Below are 18,914 nucleotides of genomic sequence, written 5' to 3' on the forward strand. Positions count from 1 at the left end.
GTCACAATCACCCCCTCTTGGGACCCAGTGTCCCCTCTGGCGACCCTCTTAGGCTTGTGCACCCTCCCACCATCTCAGGCTGGGCAATGGCTCTGATACCATTTGTAACGACTCACCCCTAATGACACAATATTGCCCGTTTTTGGCTCCCCAAACCAGACTTCCCAAAACTTAACCCAAATTCTGAAAATCATCAACCATAACAGGGGAAATAAATCCAAACTTCAACACCCACAGATTTGGCCAAGACCCACAAAATCCTAGAAATTCCATACCAAAGCCACAACTAAAATCAAAGGATCGGGCTACACGATTTAGTCGACAACAGCAACTAAAATACCCACAAAACACCAAGTTCAATCCAAGTTTCCAAGGTAAAATCTATCGATAATAACCCATAAACTCAAAACCCCCAATCGGTTCTAACAATAAATCAAAGGAAGCTTCAAGTAAAAATAAAAGAAAAGGAAAAGATGTCGCACCGGAAATCGGCTCTGCATTGTCGGAGAACCCGCCGGAAAAATCGCACCTAGAGGGTCGGGTTTCACGGGTCTCGGGTCATGGATCACAGGGTCACTGGTTGCACGGGTTTCGGGTTACGGGTTCCCTCTCCTGGGTCATCTCTGGTTCACGGGCTCACCGGAGATCACTACTGGGACCGCCGAAAAACTCGCCGGAAATCGCACCTAGAAGATCGGCCATTGTAGCTTCACCGGCGTCATCCACCAGAGGATCAGGCTCCGATCTCTCCTTCTCTCCCAATCTCATCTCTCTCTCAACATCTTTCTGTCTTTCCCTCTGAAACTCTCTCTCTGATCTCTCTCAATCTCTCATCTCTGTGTTCGCTAGAACATAGAAGAAGGAAGAAGAATAGAAGAAAAAGAATAAAGAAGAAAGAAGAAGAAGAAAGGAAGAAGAATTGGGGGGGGGGGGGGGGGGGGGGGGGGGGGGGGGGCGGCTGTGAGATTGAGGGGAGAAGTATCTTCCCATTAATCCATAGCCACACACGTGGCTATGGATAAGGCCAAGCTTTGGTCTTATTTAACACTAGCCCCTGTCCTTTCTAAATTGCAGTATTACCCCATCTTATTTTATTCATTTCTCAAATAATTATTACTCAACCTCATTTAGCTAAATATCATTACAACTTAACCCTACAATTAATTACTCACTACATTAGGACTCATTAGTAGTATTTTATTATTTTATCTTAAACTCGTTTTATTTTAGATAACATAAATATTATCACTTAAAACTTAATTATTAATCTTATCTTATTTAAAAATATAAATCATTAAATGCTAAATACCTAATTATTTTCTCGGTCTTTACATCCTCCCTTCCTTATAAAATTTCGTCCTCGAAATTTGCATACGACTCTTTGGATCTCATATGCTTAAATGGAGCTAAGCTAATAGTCCTCAAGAATAATTCGCATCTAGTATATTATCCTTAATACCAAAGTCATAACTAGTCTCAACACTTGGCTAACCCAAACTTTATTCATTCAACTTCATTCATCTTCATTCATTTGAACTTTACATCTTCCTCTACAATCATCAATCACTTAAACTCATACTACTTTACTAGCATCACTTATCTCTTCTATTTATATATTCATCACAAGTTCAAGTCATTTCACTAAGTCTCCCCTCCTTAATTCCAAACTCATTATCCAAATTATGACTTAAGGTGAATCAGACTCATTTCCTCTATACCGTATACTTTAACTTATCCTTAGTGCTTTAAATTCTTTGTCATTGTGGCAAACTATCACCAAACTTTAGCCATGAAAAATATTCCTTAAGCAACCTCAACAATAATTTGATCGTATTATTGAATCGCTATAGAGAGTGACCTCCCTTAATTGATGTAATTCAATTGTTTCTCATAAATCTCCTCTATCATTTACCTTGTCAACTCCTAATACCATAATGGAATCACCTCAATCGTCCTCAATCGTGACCTTTAGGACATCAAAGATCTTGTGTGGACTTACTAAGTGTCTCTCAATATTCAAAATCTTACTTAGCCTCATATGGTTTTATGATTTATTTCTCTTAACTCATAGGCACTACTATCTTCAAATAGGTAAACCATTGAAATTTTCATACTTAACCTAACATTACTAGGCCTCGACTTGATTCTTATTCATGATTGATGGCTTATCCTCAACATGTTATCCATTCAATTCGTTAACTCCTTACTATTTCCCCATCATCCATACCTTCAAAACATAAATTTTTCTATCCACTGGTCTTACCATCGAAAATATGCTATGATACCATGATCTTATAAAAGATCAACTTGCAATTAACTATTTTCCAATACCTGGACCTAATTCAAATAATATTCTCTAACACGTACAACACATAATATGCTATGACACAACGCGTTTTAAAGCCTTAATGGCCATGAACCTATCAGAACTCTGCAGTTAAGCGTGCTTCTGCGAGAGTAATCCCAGGATGGGTGACCTCCTGGGAAGTCTGGTTCGGGGGAGCCAAAAGCGGACAATATTGTGTCATTGGGGGTGGGTCGTTACAATTTGCATTACATGTATCAACATGTTGATACATAATTCATTTTTACATGTTGATTTTGACTGTCATCATTCTTTTCTCCCCTTTATTTTTAACTGCCTATATGTTAATCTTAGTTTGGTTAAAAGGGTTTTTTTTCCTTCATTCTAACTTACTAATGATTATGTGTGTAGGTGATTAACGAAGATTCAGTTACATTCGATAACGATGTGGTTGAAATAGATACAATGGAGGATCATTCTATTCATACGAATCCAATGACAACAAAAAAGGTCCAGTTTGGACCCATTTTGATGAACTTCCTTCTACAGATCCAAATGACACAAGAATATGAACAAAATGCAAGTTTTATGATCATAAATATATAGCTAACAGTTCACATGGAACTAGAAATCTACAGAAGCATATGAAAGTTTGTGGGGGGAAAACTAATCATGATATTCAACAAATGCTCCTATCTAGAGATCAAGAAACTCTGTCAGTAAGTGCCTCAAAATTTTGTCCTAAAAGATATAGAGAATTGTTGATTAGTACAATTAAAAAGCATGACTTGCCTTTTTTCATATGTTGAATATGATGGTGTAAGAGAAATGTATAGATACTTGAGTAGTGATGTACCATTAATTAGTAGAATACTGATAAGGCTGATTTGATTAAGATGCATATGTTGGTGAAACAAAAGTTAAGTCTTTGTTAAATGTTTGTCCTTGGAGGATTAGTTTAACATCTGATTTGTGGACTTCTTTGATAACCGATGTGTATATATGCCTCACTGCACATTTTATTGACAATGATTGGGGATTATCTAAAAGGTTGTTAAGCTTTTCATTCATGCCCCCACCACATAATGGTGCATCTTTAGCTGAAAAGATATGTAGTTTGCTAGAAGAGTGGGGGATTGATAAAAAGGTTTTCTTTATAACATTAGATAATGCTTCTGCGAATGATTTGTGTGTTGTGAATCTCAAACCAAAATTAAACATGAAAAAAGCCCTTTCTTGTGAAGGTGAGTTATTTCATATGCGTTGTTGTGCCCATATTCTTAATTTGATTGTGCAAGATGGATTGAAAGAAATCATTGGTGTTATCCAAAAAATTCGAGATAGTGTTAAGTATTTTAGAGGATCATAAATGAAAAAACAAAGTTTTCTTCAACTTGTCAATCAAATGTCATTGGAAAGTAATAAGGGATTAAAACAAGATGTGCCAACTAGATGGAATTCAATATATCTTATGCTTGAGAGTGCAATTCATTATAGGCGTGCTTTTGCTTATTTGGAGATGACTGATAAAAACTATACATTTTGTCCTAATGCACCTGAGTGGGAAAAAGTGATTGATATCAGTAGTTTCTTGGGTTGCTTTTATCGTGCTACATGTGCTTTTTCTGATGCCAAATATCACACAACCAATCTATACTTTCTCGTGATTGCATTGATTTATGTGAACTTGAAGTAAGAACTTGTGAGCGAAGATGAATATAAGAAATTAATGGCAAGTCAAATGATCTCTAAATTTGAGAAATATTGGTCAGAATTCAATTTAGTGTTGGCCATTGCAGCTGTCTTAGATCCTTGTTACAAGTTGTGCCTTGTAAAGTACTACTATACGAAGATTTATGGAGCTGAATCTCAAGAGTATGAGAATGTGATAAAAATGTTAACCAAACTTTTTATGGATTATAGTGCTCCTACAACTTCAAACTCCACAGTTGTTCAGCCCCAAGAAGGCTCAGATTGGAAAAAGGTAAATAATATCACAAGTTTCTTAATTTGTTAGTAACTTCGTATATATACTCATAATTACTTACTAATTTTATGTTTATATTATCTCTTTTTATGTAGGATTTTCTAGCATTTGATGAAGTCGATCCTGATGCACAAAAGACTCAATTGGAACTTTATTTGGATGAACCCAAGTATTTGAAGAAGAAAACGACATTTGACATCCTTTTATTTTGGAAAGGAAATGAATTCCGTTATCCTGAAGTAGCTGTTATGGCTCGTAATATTTTGAGTATTCCATTTCTTCTGTTGCTTTATAATCCACTTTTAGTATTGGTGGACGTGTGATTGATCAGCATAGGAGTTCACTCAAGCCTGATATTGTTGAGGCATTGGTTTGCACTAGAGATTGATTATATAGAGAGCAAGGTAATATTAGTTATTTGCATATTTAATTTCTTCATTTACTTGTATTTTTTTTATTTTACTTTAATGACATTAATTTCTTTTATCTTTTGATATAGAACAAAGTTTAATGAAGGTAGATAATGAAGAAGATGATGTTTTTACATTGGATAGTAGCAGTTCCTGTGAGATCCCCAATTCTTTCTTTTGTTCTTATGTTATTGTTTGTGTTTTAGCATGTGAGATAGAATGACCAAACTTTGCTTGATGCTACATGCAATTGGTATACGGTTAAAAAGTTAAATTGTAGAAAGTGAATGCTGTAAGTAGACATCTTAAATTTATAAAAATGGTCACTTTATGTCTTTGTACAGTGGGTAAGGCATACTAAGACCAACTGATTTGTTTGTGTACATATATTATATAAGACATGCTAACAGATCATGTTTGTCATGTATTCGTATATTATATAAGCCAGATATAACAGTGAATAGCTGATTTGTTTGTGTACATATACATACTTGTTTCACTTGAATTGTTGCTTTGATTGAATTATATGCTTACTCCTATAAATAGCTAGAGGATTGTACTTTAGGATCACATATTTTGGCTTGAACCATGCTGAAGAAACAAACACTTGATAGAAATTCTCCATATCTAATTATCATCCTCTACTTTTGAGCCATAGAGATAATCTTCAGAACTTTTTCCCCTCCCAATGTAATTACTCTGTTTTTTTCTTTTAGGTATTGGAGCTGAATGACAAAGATGTGCATGTCAAACTAACCTGCGTTGGACCCAATCTGATGGGCAATGAGAATATTTGTAGGTCATTCAAGGAATCAAGAGTGAACAATTATGATGTAGTTTTTTGTATTTGTAAATTTGTAATGATGATGTAGTTTTTTTTTTTTTTTGTTATTTGATTAGACAATTAAGCATATTAAGTGATTTGGTGCTAGCCTACTAGGAGTTTAGAGATGAATTGTTAAAACTATTATTATTTTATTTAAATACAAAAAAACAAAAAAAAAAAAACAAAAAAAAAAAAACACTTTTAAGCTAAACAGGCCAAACGGATCGTGTCTAGTGACCCATGAAATTGTTGTGACGTGTCATGTTTGGTGCCCCGACCTGTTAACATAAACGGGTCGTGTTTGGGTCTAGTTTAAACAGGCTGCGGGTCTTAACGGGTCGTGTCGGGTACCTGTTTTGCCAGCCATGTTCATCAGCTCTTAGATCAATAACCCTTGTTAGTAAAAAAAAAAATTGAGGACTAATAGACACTGTCACATCAACCTAATAAAATAAGGTGGGATGAGTGTGTCGTGTATGCATTACTCTTATGTTCAACTAGCCTATAACCCACACGTACTATGCACGATTTTTTTCATTATAATTTAATTTTAAAAATATTTTATATATTACTATATTTGTAATATATCTTAGTAAAACTATGCCTTCGATTCACAAAATTCTAAAGTTTTTGAAATATCATATAATCATTGAGAAACAAAGTGAAGGATAAAAACATAGGATTGAGAAAATAAAATTAAGCCTAATAAGGAGATCGGGATTGGGTGCAGTAAGAATCAAAACTAAGATGTGAGCTTGATTTAGGCTGGAATCATGTGCGATGCAAGCTTGTAGGCGCATGGAAAGGAACTCGTGAGCTCAGATCACCAAGTAAGGATCTGGTTGAGACATGCGTGTAGGTGCATGGATCTCATGTCCAAGTCAATGACCGGCGTGTGACAGCATGTGCACTAGTGTGGTGGTGTGGTCGAACTAATGTTGGCGCGTGAGGGCGCATCCAGCAGCTTCTTGATGTTTTCTTCATAGAACCTATAATGCCCATTAAATTAATTAACTAAAAAGTTAACATTGCAATGCCACTCGCAGCGCTTTCAAATTAATTAATTGGTAATTAACTTTTATTTCTTATGTGTGTAAGTTGTACAATAGAATGATCTATTTATTTGCTTCTTTTTATGTTACTTGGTTTATTGTTTCCCTTTAAGGGAGACTACTGTATTTGAATTTTTGTTAGTACCTTTTTTTACTGCAGTCCTATTTTCAAACTTTAACAGCGCTTTTACTGCTTCAGCCATCTTTTAGTAGTTGTTGCTGTTTCTAAGTGGGGTTGCAGATAGGCTTATCCTAATCTGTTCTACTTTAGCTTTTATAACTGCCTTGTGCGGCCCATTGAGAGGACCAGGTCATTTGTTTGACCAATTTCCTACCCTTTATAATTATTTTAGCGTTATTTTAGTTTGGTTTTAGTCTACTGTTGGGGAGCCAACCCCTTTTTCATTCATAAGATCGTCCACTTCTTCTTTTTAGATCAGAAGTGAGAAGGACCCTCCTTTATAACCCTTTTCCTTATTCAATCAAAAAAAGAAAAGAAAAAAAAGGGCGAGGCCAATGAAAAAAATGAACTACACTAATTACAAAATCAAGAAATAATACCTAAAATATTTACAATAGCAAATATGGTAGTAAATAAAGAATATTACTATAATATGCTGAGAATATTATGAAAATATATATTCTTGCACAAATATGGTAATATTGTAACAATGGTAATATACCAACAATCTTCAAGGGCTACGAAGGAGATGAAACTTTTAATTGCAAGAGCTCGATAGTAAATTTAGTGAAAGGGACTTTTGACACTTGCTTGATTGTGAGGATGTTGGGGTCACCAAGGAGGTGAGGGGCCGAGGGTACCAAGACTAGAGAGAGAGACAATGGGTGAGCCTAGGAGGTAGAGATGGTGGTGGGGAGATGGCAAGACTACGAAGGAGATGAGTTAGGGGGGGGGGGGGGGGAGAGAGGGAGAGAGAGAGAGATATATGGATCGATGATGTGCTATGTATTTGGCTATTCATTTACAATGAGCGATCCAGGTTCTAAAAGTTGCACCTCTAAGGTATTGCGGGAGATTTGAATCCTAAGTTACTGCACAATGTGATTAAGGTTACAAATATACGTGATTTAAGTGCCATATTAAGCCATTATTTGATATAAAACATCTAAAACAACTGAGTTGTTGCACACTTGAATTATATGACTGTCCAATCAATATAGAATGATATTTTCCTAAATTAGAAGGCACATGAGTGCATACACTAACACATACCACTTTTGTTTATTTGGTATTTTCTTCGTCTCTTTCTTTCTTTTTTTATTTTCTTTTCTTTTTTGGCCAAAGAGTAAAATAACTTTTTGGGAACCTGTCATAACAGGTAGACTTTTGCAGGTACAGTAAACACAAAACAAAAGGAATTATGTTATGAAATAAGAAAAAGAAAAAAATCCTGCCACTACGATCATCGTTCTCAATCACAAATATTTATTACTTAGCAGGTTCCAGTTTTATCAATTCATGATGGGTTTTGGGTTTAACCTATTGTCCCTCATTACTTATAGGAACTATAGATTGTCACATAAGTATTATTCCTGAATTATCTATAATCTAACAAAAGGAATACATCATGATCATTCTAATGAATATTCACAGTTTAGGAATTTCCCCCACAGTAAATAATAATAATAATAATTTCAATTGTGATTTTGGTTCTTTGTCATCTGAAACAAGCATCACAACATATTCTATCCAATACAAACTAGCAGTACTAAGCTCCACATGAAAATGCAAAAGGATAATCAATGAGGCTCTATCTTTGCAGTTGGATAAACCCCACTATACTCAAAGCCCTCATTGCTGTAAGGATGACTGTAAGGATGGTAGGCATTCTCCTTATTTACGTCGTAACTCTCTGAAGTGGTTGCAGATTCAGCATTGGGATTCAAACCAGCTAGCTCCATAATGTTCTCAATCTCTTTCACCACCATACCCATTGCAGGCCTCTTAGCTCCTGATTCTTCAACACAACGCATTGCCAGGTCCACGAACTTCTCTAATCCTTTTAGTGATGTCTGCAAACCAATGGCTGGGTCAAGAATCTCATGAAGGTTGTATAATACTTTCGTTCTATCCATTGCTGTCTGTACCACCCTGACAATATACTTCCCCCGTTGAATTGGCATTCTTGCAGTTATCAGCTCCAGCAGTACCACTCCAAAGCTATATACATCACTCTTTTCAGTCAACTGTTGGGTCATATAATATTCAGGATCCAAGTAGCCCTGCACCATTAAAGAAAATCAGTTCACACTGCTTGATTTTGATGCAATGTGGTGGAATATTAAATCAACTCAAGATGTAAAAACACATGGCATTAACCAGTTGTTAAAGTTTAGATTCCCCTGGTCAAAGGAAATCATATGTATTTGTTCGTTAAGAAAATTTAGATTCTGCACGCGGATACATGTGACCTTATGGCCCAACAGGATCTGGTAAGCAAACTGCCTAGGAAGAAAAAGGCACAATCCAGTAACAGGTTCAAACATTGTCAATTTTAAATACCTGACAATGGGACAATTTTCTGCCTAAACCCTGATCTGCTTCTTCCGTTACGACATTTTAAGACAATTTTCTGCCTAAACCAGCTCCAACTGCTTATACCATGTCATTGAAAATCTCATGGTTTAGGACATCGATTTCTTGGCTAAATTAGTTTAACATTATAAACCACAGCAATCCTCTATTACTTTTTGTTTCCTCTTCATTTTTTTATTTTTATTTTTATTTTATTTTTAAAAAGGGCATTAATTTTGCTAGAGTAGAGGTTTATGGGATTTTCGACTAACCATTGTCCCTTTAACTTGAGTAGTGACATGGCCAATTTCAGCATCACCCATAAGCTTAGAAAGACCAAAATCAGCAACTTTTGCATTTAGGCGCTCATCCAGCAAAATGTTGGTTGATTTAATGTCCCTGTGTATAATAGGTGGGTTGGCAAGTTCATGAAGATACGCCAGACCTCTGGCTGCACCAAGGGCAACTTTTAGTCTTCTTATCCAATCCAACCGGATTCCTGACTTCCCTGCATAAGCAACAGCTATGTCATTAAACTTTTAGGAAAAATTATATGAGGACTGTTTACCAGGCTAATTTACATTGTCTGGAGAGAGCAATATGAGTTCTGTATGTATATTTTTCACAAGGGGCACAAGTGAGAGAAGCATTGTAACACAAAGATGATGAGTTCCTCTCAATTTTCCTCTGAATGAGGCACACTGCTAAACTATAAAGATTTTATTGATTCTTACTGTGTGATTTCGTTGGTTCTTTTGCAAGTAGAAACAAGATATATTGTCTTCTTCTCAGTTCCTTAATTAGCGAACAATATAATGCTAATAAACTGAGGAGTTCCACGATATTATTAAAGTACTACACCTCAAGTGTCAACAGATACAAGAATTCAATTAGATAAAAGAAGGTCAAGAATAGAATGGAAGTACCTGAAAGGCCTTCCTTAAGAGTACCATTTGGAACATACTCATATACTAGCATCTGTTCACCCTGATCGAAACAAAAACCAACAAGACTGACAAGATTCTTATGATGAACCCTTGATAGAAGTTCAATCTCAGTTTTGAACTCAACCCCACCCTGCATAGATTCTGTCTGAGCTCGTTTGATGGCAATCAATTGACCAGTGGGAAGAATCCCCCGATAAACCTGTAAAAAAGTTGACAGATTAGACATTTGGTAAATATTTAGTGACAGGAACAGTTTATAACTATTGAGAGAAGCTTAAGAAGCTTTTGTTAACAAGAATTTATGGGGGAAGAATAAAAGAACAATTTTGGAAGGAAATTGAGGATTTGAAGTGCAAGAAAACAATTAAAATTGGATAGGTTAGAAATGTTCTTTTTATAGAGCTTAAAGAATCTTCTGGTATATTCTCACAAAATTAGGAAAGAATCAATATTGTTGCATGAGAGTCATAATTAAACCTTTCCATATCCTCCAGATCCAATAGAATTTGCTTCAGAAAACTTGTTGGTGTACTTCTTCAGCTCTTCAAAAGAAAATGATCTAGCCCCTTTTAACTGAGGAATGCCACCACTGCCATTATTTGGATCCCAGTGTGCTGCATTTGTATGGCATGAAAACGAATATAACCTTACAATTCCATACTAATAACTCTGAAATGCCAAGTTTAGATCATAAATTTCTTACCAAAAGGATTTAATTGCTCAGAAGCTCTTTCTGCTCTTCTCTTTTGACGGAGAGCATAAACCCCAGCAAGGAGTAATAGTAGCAGCAGGATGGTGCCACCAGCTACCACTCCAATTATAACTCCTTTGCTCAAAGACTTTTTTGATTCTATAGATGCTAAACCATGCGAAGAAGGGAGAGGGGGAGAGAGAGATAGGTCATAATCGGATCAAGCTAACATTGTGACAATTATTATTTTTAGAGATGCATCAGAATAAGACAGCACATATGAAGTATTACTTTTTATTGAAACCGTGAAATTCCAAGTTACCTGCAAAGTTCCCATATGGATAAGCCAAAAAATAGTAGGGTCCAAAACCTTCTGGAGGCTTAAAAGTCTGGTCACTAAATAGAGACCCAATATTTAAAATTCCTGTTCGATTGAAACGATCTTGGCCAGATGGGAAGACGTCTAGGCTCAGGTTCAGGTTCATAGTTGATGAGTCTTTGATTGGATTATGCAGGGAAACTGAATCCACAGGAAGTCTAGATTCCTTAAAACGTTGCATGAGAGTACTCTGAAGTTCTATGTAGTAACTTGAGATCCCCAAGTCTGAAAAGTTAGGAGCTCTGAAGACTAGAGTTCCGCTGTATGCATACGCACATATACAGTTGGGCCTGGAAATCTGATCCGAACTGCATTGAGCAGTCAGACAGGATGGCGTGGAGTATGGGGGTGTATTCGATTGGGAAACCGTGCAGTAACTCTCTTTGGAATTTGATGTGTTACAAATTGGGTTATTCACAAGTCTGCAGTGATTTTGGAAAATTAGTCCAATAGTGTGACAAGAAAATGAAGAAATCAAATGGTCAGTTCTTGGACACTGCAAATGAAATGACCAAGATAAATAATATGGCTTACATCAAGTTCTTGTTGTATTCTCCAGCTGAGTTTACTTTGTGCGCAATAGAATTGTTCTGCAAATCAACGAGTTGCAGGTTTCTGCTATAGCTGGTACCAATTTCTAAGGTGCCACTGAGATTGTTGTTCCTTAGTGTCCTGTCCCCACATGTCAGAACATTCACATCATTATCACCCTATATATGTATATATTTATATAACTAGATTTCATGGTGTTCGAACCCATGCTCGTTCCATTTGGATTTTCTCTATCACATTGAAATCTGCTTGAGATCAAGCTGATACTCACACAGTCTGTAAATTGGGAAGGCTGAATATGGAACTATTAACTGGTCCTTGAAGCTGTGTGTTTTCCATCACTCTGCACCAACAAGACATTCAGAGGTTAAAGCTTCTCCCTGTTTGACAAAAATCCTGAAAGCATTCATACACACATGCAAACCAGAGAGAGAGAAGAGCACCACCAGTTTCACAAGCCATTCGGCCCATTCCCAAGCCAGAAGGGGAAGGGAGCTTTAGGTTGACAATGAAAAACTCTTGAAAGAGAAGTGATTGATGCACAACAACATTGTACAACTTATGCATAACACAAGACACATAGGGTGGGACCTATGTGGTGGGTTGTACTCACATGGGTCCCACCCATATGTCCTATGTTGTGCACAAGTTGTACAATATTGTTGTACAAGAATATTTTCCCATATCATATCATATATCATATATATATATAAAAGCCGAATTCTTTCTTAGAATGACATAGAATAGTGACATGTGGCATAAATTCATACTTTTTAGTGACTAAACCGGTTCTTTAATTACTGAACATGTCTTTTAAATAAAATTGAACCGGTCTATTTAATATCTCTCTCTCTTTCTCTCTCTCTCTTCCTCTATTAATGATACAAGTAGCCTCTCTCTCTCTCTCAATTAATGATAGAAGTATGACTCTTTAGTATTTTTATATTTTTGGTTAAAATCTAAATATGTTTTCATTTTTTTGTTTGTGAAATTTGTAGTTGAGCAATTCTTCATTTGAATCTTTATGAGATTTTTTTTTTATTATTATTCATTTGCTTTTTCGAATGTTCAGAATTATATAGGATTAAAATATAATAGGTATCACATCAACAATAAAAAAAATTTCTGTTAATTTTCTATTTTATGTTTTGATAATCAAAATCGTGGTTTTCTTTTTGCTATTTTTTTTTTCTTCATACTTTTTTTCATTCTAAACTAAAACTAAGGGTCTTATATTTTAATTCATTTGAATGTTAATGGGATATTTGCTTTTCTTTTATGTGATTTTCATGATTTTTACTTATTTTTTGGAAGTGTTATTATACTTTTGAAAGCCAAAAAAAGGCAAAATTTATTTGATTATTGTGAACAAAAGGGATATAAATGCTTTTAAAACACTAAAGAGTTAATTAAGCATTAAATTTGAAATGATTTTTTTTTTAATGTTCAAAATTATATGGATTTTATTTTTATTGAAACATAATAGGTACGTATCACATTAAAAATATCATAGATTCCTACTATTAATGCTTTGATAATCAAAATCCAGGTTTTTCTCTTGCTATTTTTTTTTTCTTTACACTTCTTTCCATTTTAAGCTACACATATGAGAATATTTCAAATGTTTTAATTTATATGGATTAAAACTAAAAATACAGTTCTTTTGATAATAAAATTTTATATGATTTATATATTCATGCAATGGAGAATTATGACACGTGGCGTGAACTCATAATTTTTAAACACTGAACCGGTTTTGTAAGTAAAAAAAATCGGTGAATTTTAAAAGTTCAACCGGTTTGGTCATGATTTTAATAAATTTATTGTGCTTTAATGAAAAAGATCATGGGTGTTAATCTTCATTGACCAAAATATGGAATTTTTCACAATATATCATTAAGTGTCATTATAGCCGCATTAAGTTGTGAGATTTTTTTTTTTTTTTAAAAAAAAAGAAACTAAAATTAAAAACTTGCATTAATTCTAAGTGGTCAGATTTTTTTTTTTCTCCAAAATTTTATTTCAAAAATTTTCCTTACATGAGATTTCATTAAGTTTAAAATTTTAATGTACAATATTATGGTTTCAGAATTTACGACTCTCGAAAATTATAAAGAGATAAAATTTAAAACTAAGAACGTATTACATTAATTACCTATAATTGACCATATATTTATTGTATATATTAATTTTAAAGAAACCGTACAAGTAAGCTAAAAAGTCATATTACTCTCTTAGATTAGTTATTTATACCTCTCTTTAAGGTTTGAAACATCTTGAATTGTGAAATCAAGAGCATACATCAGCAACATTTAAGAGAAAAACAGATTGTTAAAGTACATAATTTTTTTTTTTTTTTAAGGACTTTCCTTTGCTTTCTTTCTTTCTTCTTCTTTTCTTTATATATATATATTTTATTATTTTTTGGGGTTTTGTGGAGGTTGAAAGACTTTGTGTTTTATGCATTTTTATAATTAGAATCTAGATATTCTTTTGCTTCCTTCTTTTTTTTTTTTTTTTTTTTTTTTTTATACTTTCCGTTTTCAACCTTGTCTACCTATGGGAATAAATTTTCAAAAAAAATGTTTATTTTTCTTTATATTTTTTTTTCCTAATGTTCATAATTATTTGCGTTTTATTAGTATTGAAATATAATAGATATCACACAAAGATTCCTACTAATTTTGTATTAATGCTTTGATATTTAGATTAAACTATGTATTCTTCTTGAATATTTTTCTGTTTTTGAAAGAAAAATGAGGCAAAAAATTATTTGATTAAGCATTGAACGTGATGTGAGAGGATTTATTTGATTGCATTAAATGTTGAGTGAAGATTTTTGTTTCATTTTGTAGGATTTGGCTTAGGTGCTATAAAAAAAAATTACATCATCATATTGACCATTGAAAAAACTACAATACCTATGTTGTAATATTTGGAATTTAGATTTTCTTTTTGCAATTATTTATTTATTTATTATTATACTTATTTTCGTTATAAACTACATCTATGCGAACAAATATTTTAAAAAGTTTTACTTTTTTTGGGTGTGATAATTTTTTTTTTTACAAGTATTTTTTAACCTATGATAAAAAGTACGATGAATGTGTGTTTAAATTCTGAAATTAAATTATAATGAAAAATCTCGCGCATAGTGTGAGTTATGAGCTAGTATATATAAAAGCCGAAAGCCGAGTTTTCTCTTAGAATGGCATTGAATGGTGATACGTGGCATGAACCCATACTTTTTACTGACTAAACCGATCTTTTAAGTACTGAACCGGTCTTTTAAATAAAATTGAACCGGTCTATTTAATATATATATATATATATATATATATATATATATATATATATATATATATATATATATATATATATATATATATATATATATATATCTCTATTAATGATACAAGTAAGACTCTTTTGTGAAGATAAATGTATCTTTAGTATTTTATATTTTTGGTTGAAATCTAAATATGTTTCCATTTTGTTTGTGAAATTTTTGGTTGAGCAATTCTTCATTTGAATGTTTATAAGATTTTTTTTTTTCCCGTTCATTTGCCTTTTCGAATGTTCAGAATTATGAGTAATGCTATACATCATCCCCTTGTCCTCCTTTTGTCCTCCCAAATTTGATGTGACTCTTAAAATCACTATTGAATTTATGATAGATCATTATTGAATTTTGATCCAATGGTGATTTTAAGAGCCACATCAATTTTGGGAGGATAAAAGGTGGACAAGAGGATGATGTGTAGCATTACTCCAGAATTATATAGGATTGAAATATAATAGATATGACATCGACAATATAAAAAATTTCTGCTAATTTTCTATTTTATGCTTTGATAATCAAAATCATGGTTTTATTCTTGCTATTTTTCTTCGAGAACTGATTCTCGTACATCACTTTTACAACAAGTTTACAACAGCCCTCTCACATGGGGTAGGCCCCACAGTGTGTGGGACCCACCCCATGTGAGAGGGCTGTTGTAAACTTGTTGTAAAAGTGATGTATTTCTATCATTTTTCTTTTTCTTCTTCATACTTATTTTCATGCTAAACTATAGCTATGAGAACAAAGATTTTAACATGTTTTAATTTATATCGATTAAACTAAAAATAAGGGTCTTATGTTTTAATTCATTTGAATGTTTTATGGGATATTTGTTTTTCCTTTATGTGATTTACATGACTTTTACTTATTTTTTGGAAGTATTATTTTGCTTTTGAAAGCCAAAAAATGCAAAATTTTATACTTTCCATTTTCAACCATGTCTACCTTTGGGAACAAATTTTCGTAAAAAAATGTTTATTTTTCTCTGTATTTTTTTTTTCCCCTAATGTCAGAATTATTTGCTTTTTATTTGTATTGAAATATAATAGGTATCACACAAAGATCCTACTAATTTTATATTAATGTTTTGATATTTAGATTAAACTATGTATTCTTCTTGATATATTTTTTTTCTTTATACTTTTCATTTTAAACCATGTATACCTATGGGAACAAAGATTTAAACACGTTTTAATATATATATGGATTAAACTAAGATAAAGACTCTTATGTTTTCCATTTTTTTTTTCCTTTTATGTGATTTACTACATTTTTAGCCATTTTTTGAAAATGTTTTTATGCTTGTGAAAGCAAAACAAGGCAAAAATTTATTTGATTGTTGTGCATAAAAAGAATATAAATACTTTTGAAACACCAAAGAGATATTAAGCATTGAACATGATGTGATGATTTATTTGATTGCGTTAAATGTTTAATGAAAGATTTTGTTTAGTTTGTTTAGTATTCTTTTAAATGTTTATAATTACTTTGGTTTTATTTGTATTTAAATATAACAGGTATCACATTAACAATATCATAAATTCCTGCTAATTTTTTATTAATGCATTGATAACTAGATTAAACCATGTTTTCTTCTTGCTATTTTTTTTTTCTTTATACTTCTTTTTCGTTATAAACTATTCATATGGGCACAAAGATTTTAACATGTTTTAATTTATATGGATTAAACTAAAATTAAATGTCTTATTTTTTAGTTCATTTAAATGTTTTATGGAATATTTTTGTTTTCGTTTGTACGATTTACTCGATTTTCAGCCATTTTGTTTAGTTTGCTATGTATTTTTTTTAGAATGTTCAGAATTATATGGATTTTATTTGTATCGAAATGTAATATGTATCGTACTAATAATATTATAGACTCCTGCTAATTTTTTTTATTAATGCTTTGATAATCATAATCTACAGATTTTTTTCTTGCTTCTTTTTTCTTTCTTTCTTCTTTTTTTTTTTTTTTTTTTTTTTCCCATTATAAACTACTGATATGGGAACAGAGATTTTAAATACATGTTTTAATTTATATAGATTAAAATAAAATTAAGGGTCTTATTTTTTTAATATATTTGAAAGTTTAATGTTTTTTTTTTTTTTGGTATGATTCACTCAAAAAAAATTTTGAAGTGTTTTTTTTTTTGCTTTGGAAAGCAAAAATTAGGAAAAATTTATTTGATTAAGCATTGAATGTGATGTAAAATTTTGTTTTATTTTGTAAGATTTGGCTTAGATGCTGTAAAAAAAAATTACAGCACCATCTTGACTATTGAAAAAACTACAGCACCTATGTTGTAATATTTAGAATTTAGATTTTCTTTTTGCTATTATTAAATATATATATATATTTTTTTATCCTTATTTTCGTTATAAACTACACCTATGTAAACAAATATTTTTAAAAAAATTATTTTTTTGGGTTAAAATAAAATTAAGGATCTTAACCTTTATTGTCTTTTTATTGAAAGATGTGTGATAATTTTTTTTTTACAAGCATTTTTTAATCTATAATAAAAAATACAATGAAAATGCATTTAAATTCTAAACTTAAATTATAATGAAAGATGTGACGCATAGCGCGGGTTATAAGCTAGTGATCTATTATAGGGAAGATTCTAGAGGATGTTGCCAAAGATTCAAAAGATAGATGGATGAGGTGGGAGCAAGGAGCCTTGTCTGGCAAGGTATTAACACTGATGCCAAACCCAGTGAGAAATCCAGAAGAAGACTATTATGAAAATGATCCTTTATACTACAATGGTGCTAGGAGGCAAGGAACATATCAGTGAATCAAGTTGGTGACTATACTACTGGCTATGTTGAGCATTATGAGAAGGATATGAGATATATGCTAAAATCAAAATTTAATGAGCTAAACTGCCAGAAATTAGCGATAGCTGAAGATGAGCACACTTAAACAAGGAGGATTAACAAGATATAGATAAAATTGGGAGAGACATCTTGATAAGCTATAATTTAAACAATTAGGTCCTTTAGATGAAGCCGAAAGGTGGAAAAAGATTTTCTACAGGAACTCAAATTTTTCTAGTAACGCTATTGAATATAAACTGTCTTCTTTTAAATTCTTTCCATTTTTTTCTTTGGCAGTATGAATGTGCTGTTGAGAGAGAAGGGGAGAAGGGACATGGAGAAAGAGAAGAGCAAAACTTACAATGTCGTCAAAGACTGTAAGGTTGAAAACCATGGAGGCATATCGGAAGCAGTGAAACTATTGTTGCTCATATCCCTGCAGATCACATTTCAGTCAAAGAAAACATTGCAAGATTACTAACTATAGTTATGATAGAAATAGGGTGTGACAAATAGTAAACGTGTGAGGAAAGATGATGAACTGATCATCCATTTATGATGGTCTGACAATGCTTAGCTACCCTTGCACCACAAATGAAATTTGTAGCCTCAGTAAAACTATTTCGACTTACACATAGGTGAGGCTCATGCCAGTAAGGTTGGGAATAGAACCAATGAACTTATTGTTGGACAAGTACCTGAAAACAAAATATCAGAAGCTCTTTTAGAAACTGAAAATTCCCAAACAAGATGATAATCGTCAAACAAGCATAAATGCTACATTTGGAATGTCCATATTTTCTGCTTACAGCTCGTGAACGTTAACAAGATTGTTGAGGTTCGAAGGCAGAGTCCCACTTAGTGAATTCCTATCTAAGCGTCTGCAGCCAAAACAAGATATTTAGCACAATAACTTGTCAAAATTTCACAGCCATCTATAGTATAGGACAAAATTTTTCATGGGTTGGTTTTTTCCCGAAATTCTACCAAATTAAAACGACTACTGCTATTAAACCGTTTCCATTCTACCAAATAATAGTATGGGACTGAATTCACTTGAGTATCT

The 18,914-nt window shown here is 32.7% G+C and overlaps 2 protein-coding genes and 1 long non-coding RNA gene across 6 annotated transcripts in view; 2 read left to right on the top strand and 1 right to left on the bottom strand.

The window, feature by feature from the left end:
* LOC133881407 (leucine-rich repeat receptor protein kinase HPCA1-like) overlaps positions 1-18,914 on the bottom strand; it is a 46,214-nt gene that overhangs the window by 23,528 nt on the left and 3,772 nt on the right. The window contains exons 9-19 of one of the 2 annotated variants that reach the window (XM_062320330.1): positions 18,658-18,729; positions 18,481-18,546; positions 18,210-18,284; positions 11,957-12,028; positions 11,668-11,805; positions 11,077-11,555; positions 10,767-10,922; positions 10,541-10,677; positions 10,043-10,262; positions 9,389-9,624; positions 8,196-8,824 (exon numbers count right to left, since the gene is read on the bottom strand). The exons of the other annotated variant lie outside the window; for it this stretch is intronic. Coding sequence (XP_062176314.1) covers positions 8,342-8,824; positions 9,389-9,624; positions 10,043-10,262; positions 10,541-10,677; positions 10,767-10,922; positions 11,077-11,555; positions 11,668-11,805; positions 11,957-12,028; positions 18,210-18,284; positions 18,481-18,546; positions 18,658-18,729 — 2,134 coding nt within the window. The 3' untranslated portion in view covers positions 8,196-8,341. Of the gene's footprint in view, positions 1-8,195; positions 8,825-9,388; positions 9,625-10,042; positions 10,263-10,540; positions 10,678-10,766; positions 10,923-11,076; positions 11,556-11,667; positions 11,806-11,956; positions 12,029-18,209; positions 18,285-18,480; positions 18,547-18,657; positions 18,730-18,914 lie in introns of those variants that run through there. 2 annotated transcript variants of the gene reach the window in all.
* LOC133881410 (uncharacterized) overlaps positions 1-18,914 on the top strand; it is a 60,637-nt gene that overhangs the window by 11,808 nt on the left and 29,915 nt on the right. The window lies entirely within an intron of this gene.
* On the top strand, positions 2,722-5,562 carry LOC133880842 (uncharacterized). Of its 2 annotated transcripts, none has more exons than XR_009902439.1 (4): positions 2,722-3,024; positions 4,229-4,289; positions 4,388-4,696; positions 5,419-5,562. It is a non-coding gene; the product is annotated as an uncharacterized LOC133880842 (long non-coding RNA). The 2 variants fall into 2 exon arrangements; XR_009902440.1 differs by having other exon boundaries at positions 4,398-4,696.

This window comes from Alnus glutinosa, chromosome 11 (assembly GCF_958979055.1).
Source record: "Alnus glutinosa chromosome 11, dhAlnGlut1.1, whole genome shotgun sequence".
In the NCBI taxonomy this organism is placed as follows: Eukaryota; Viridiplantae; Streptophyta; class Magnoliopsida; order Fagales; family Betulaceae; genus Alnus; species Alnus glutinosa.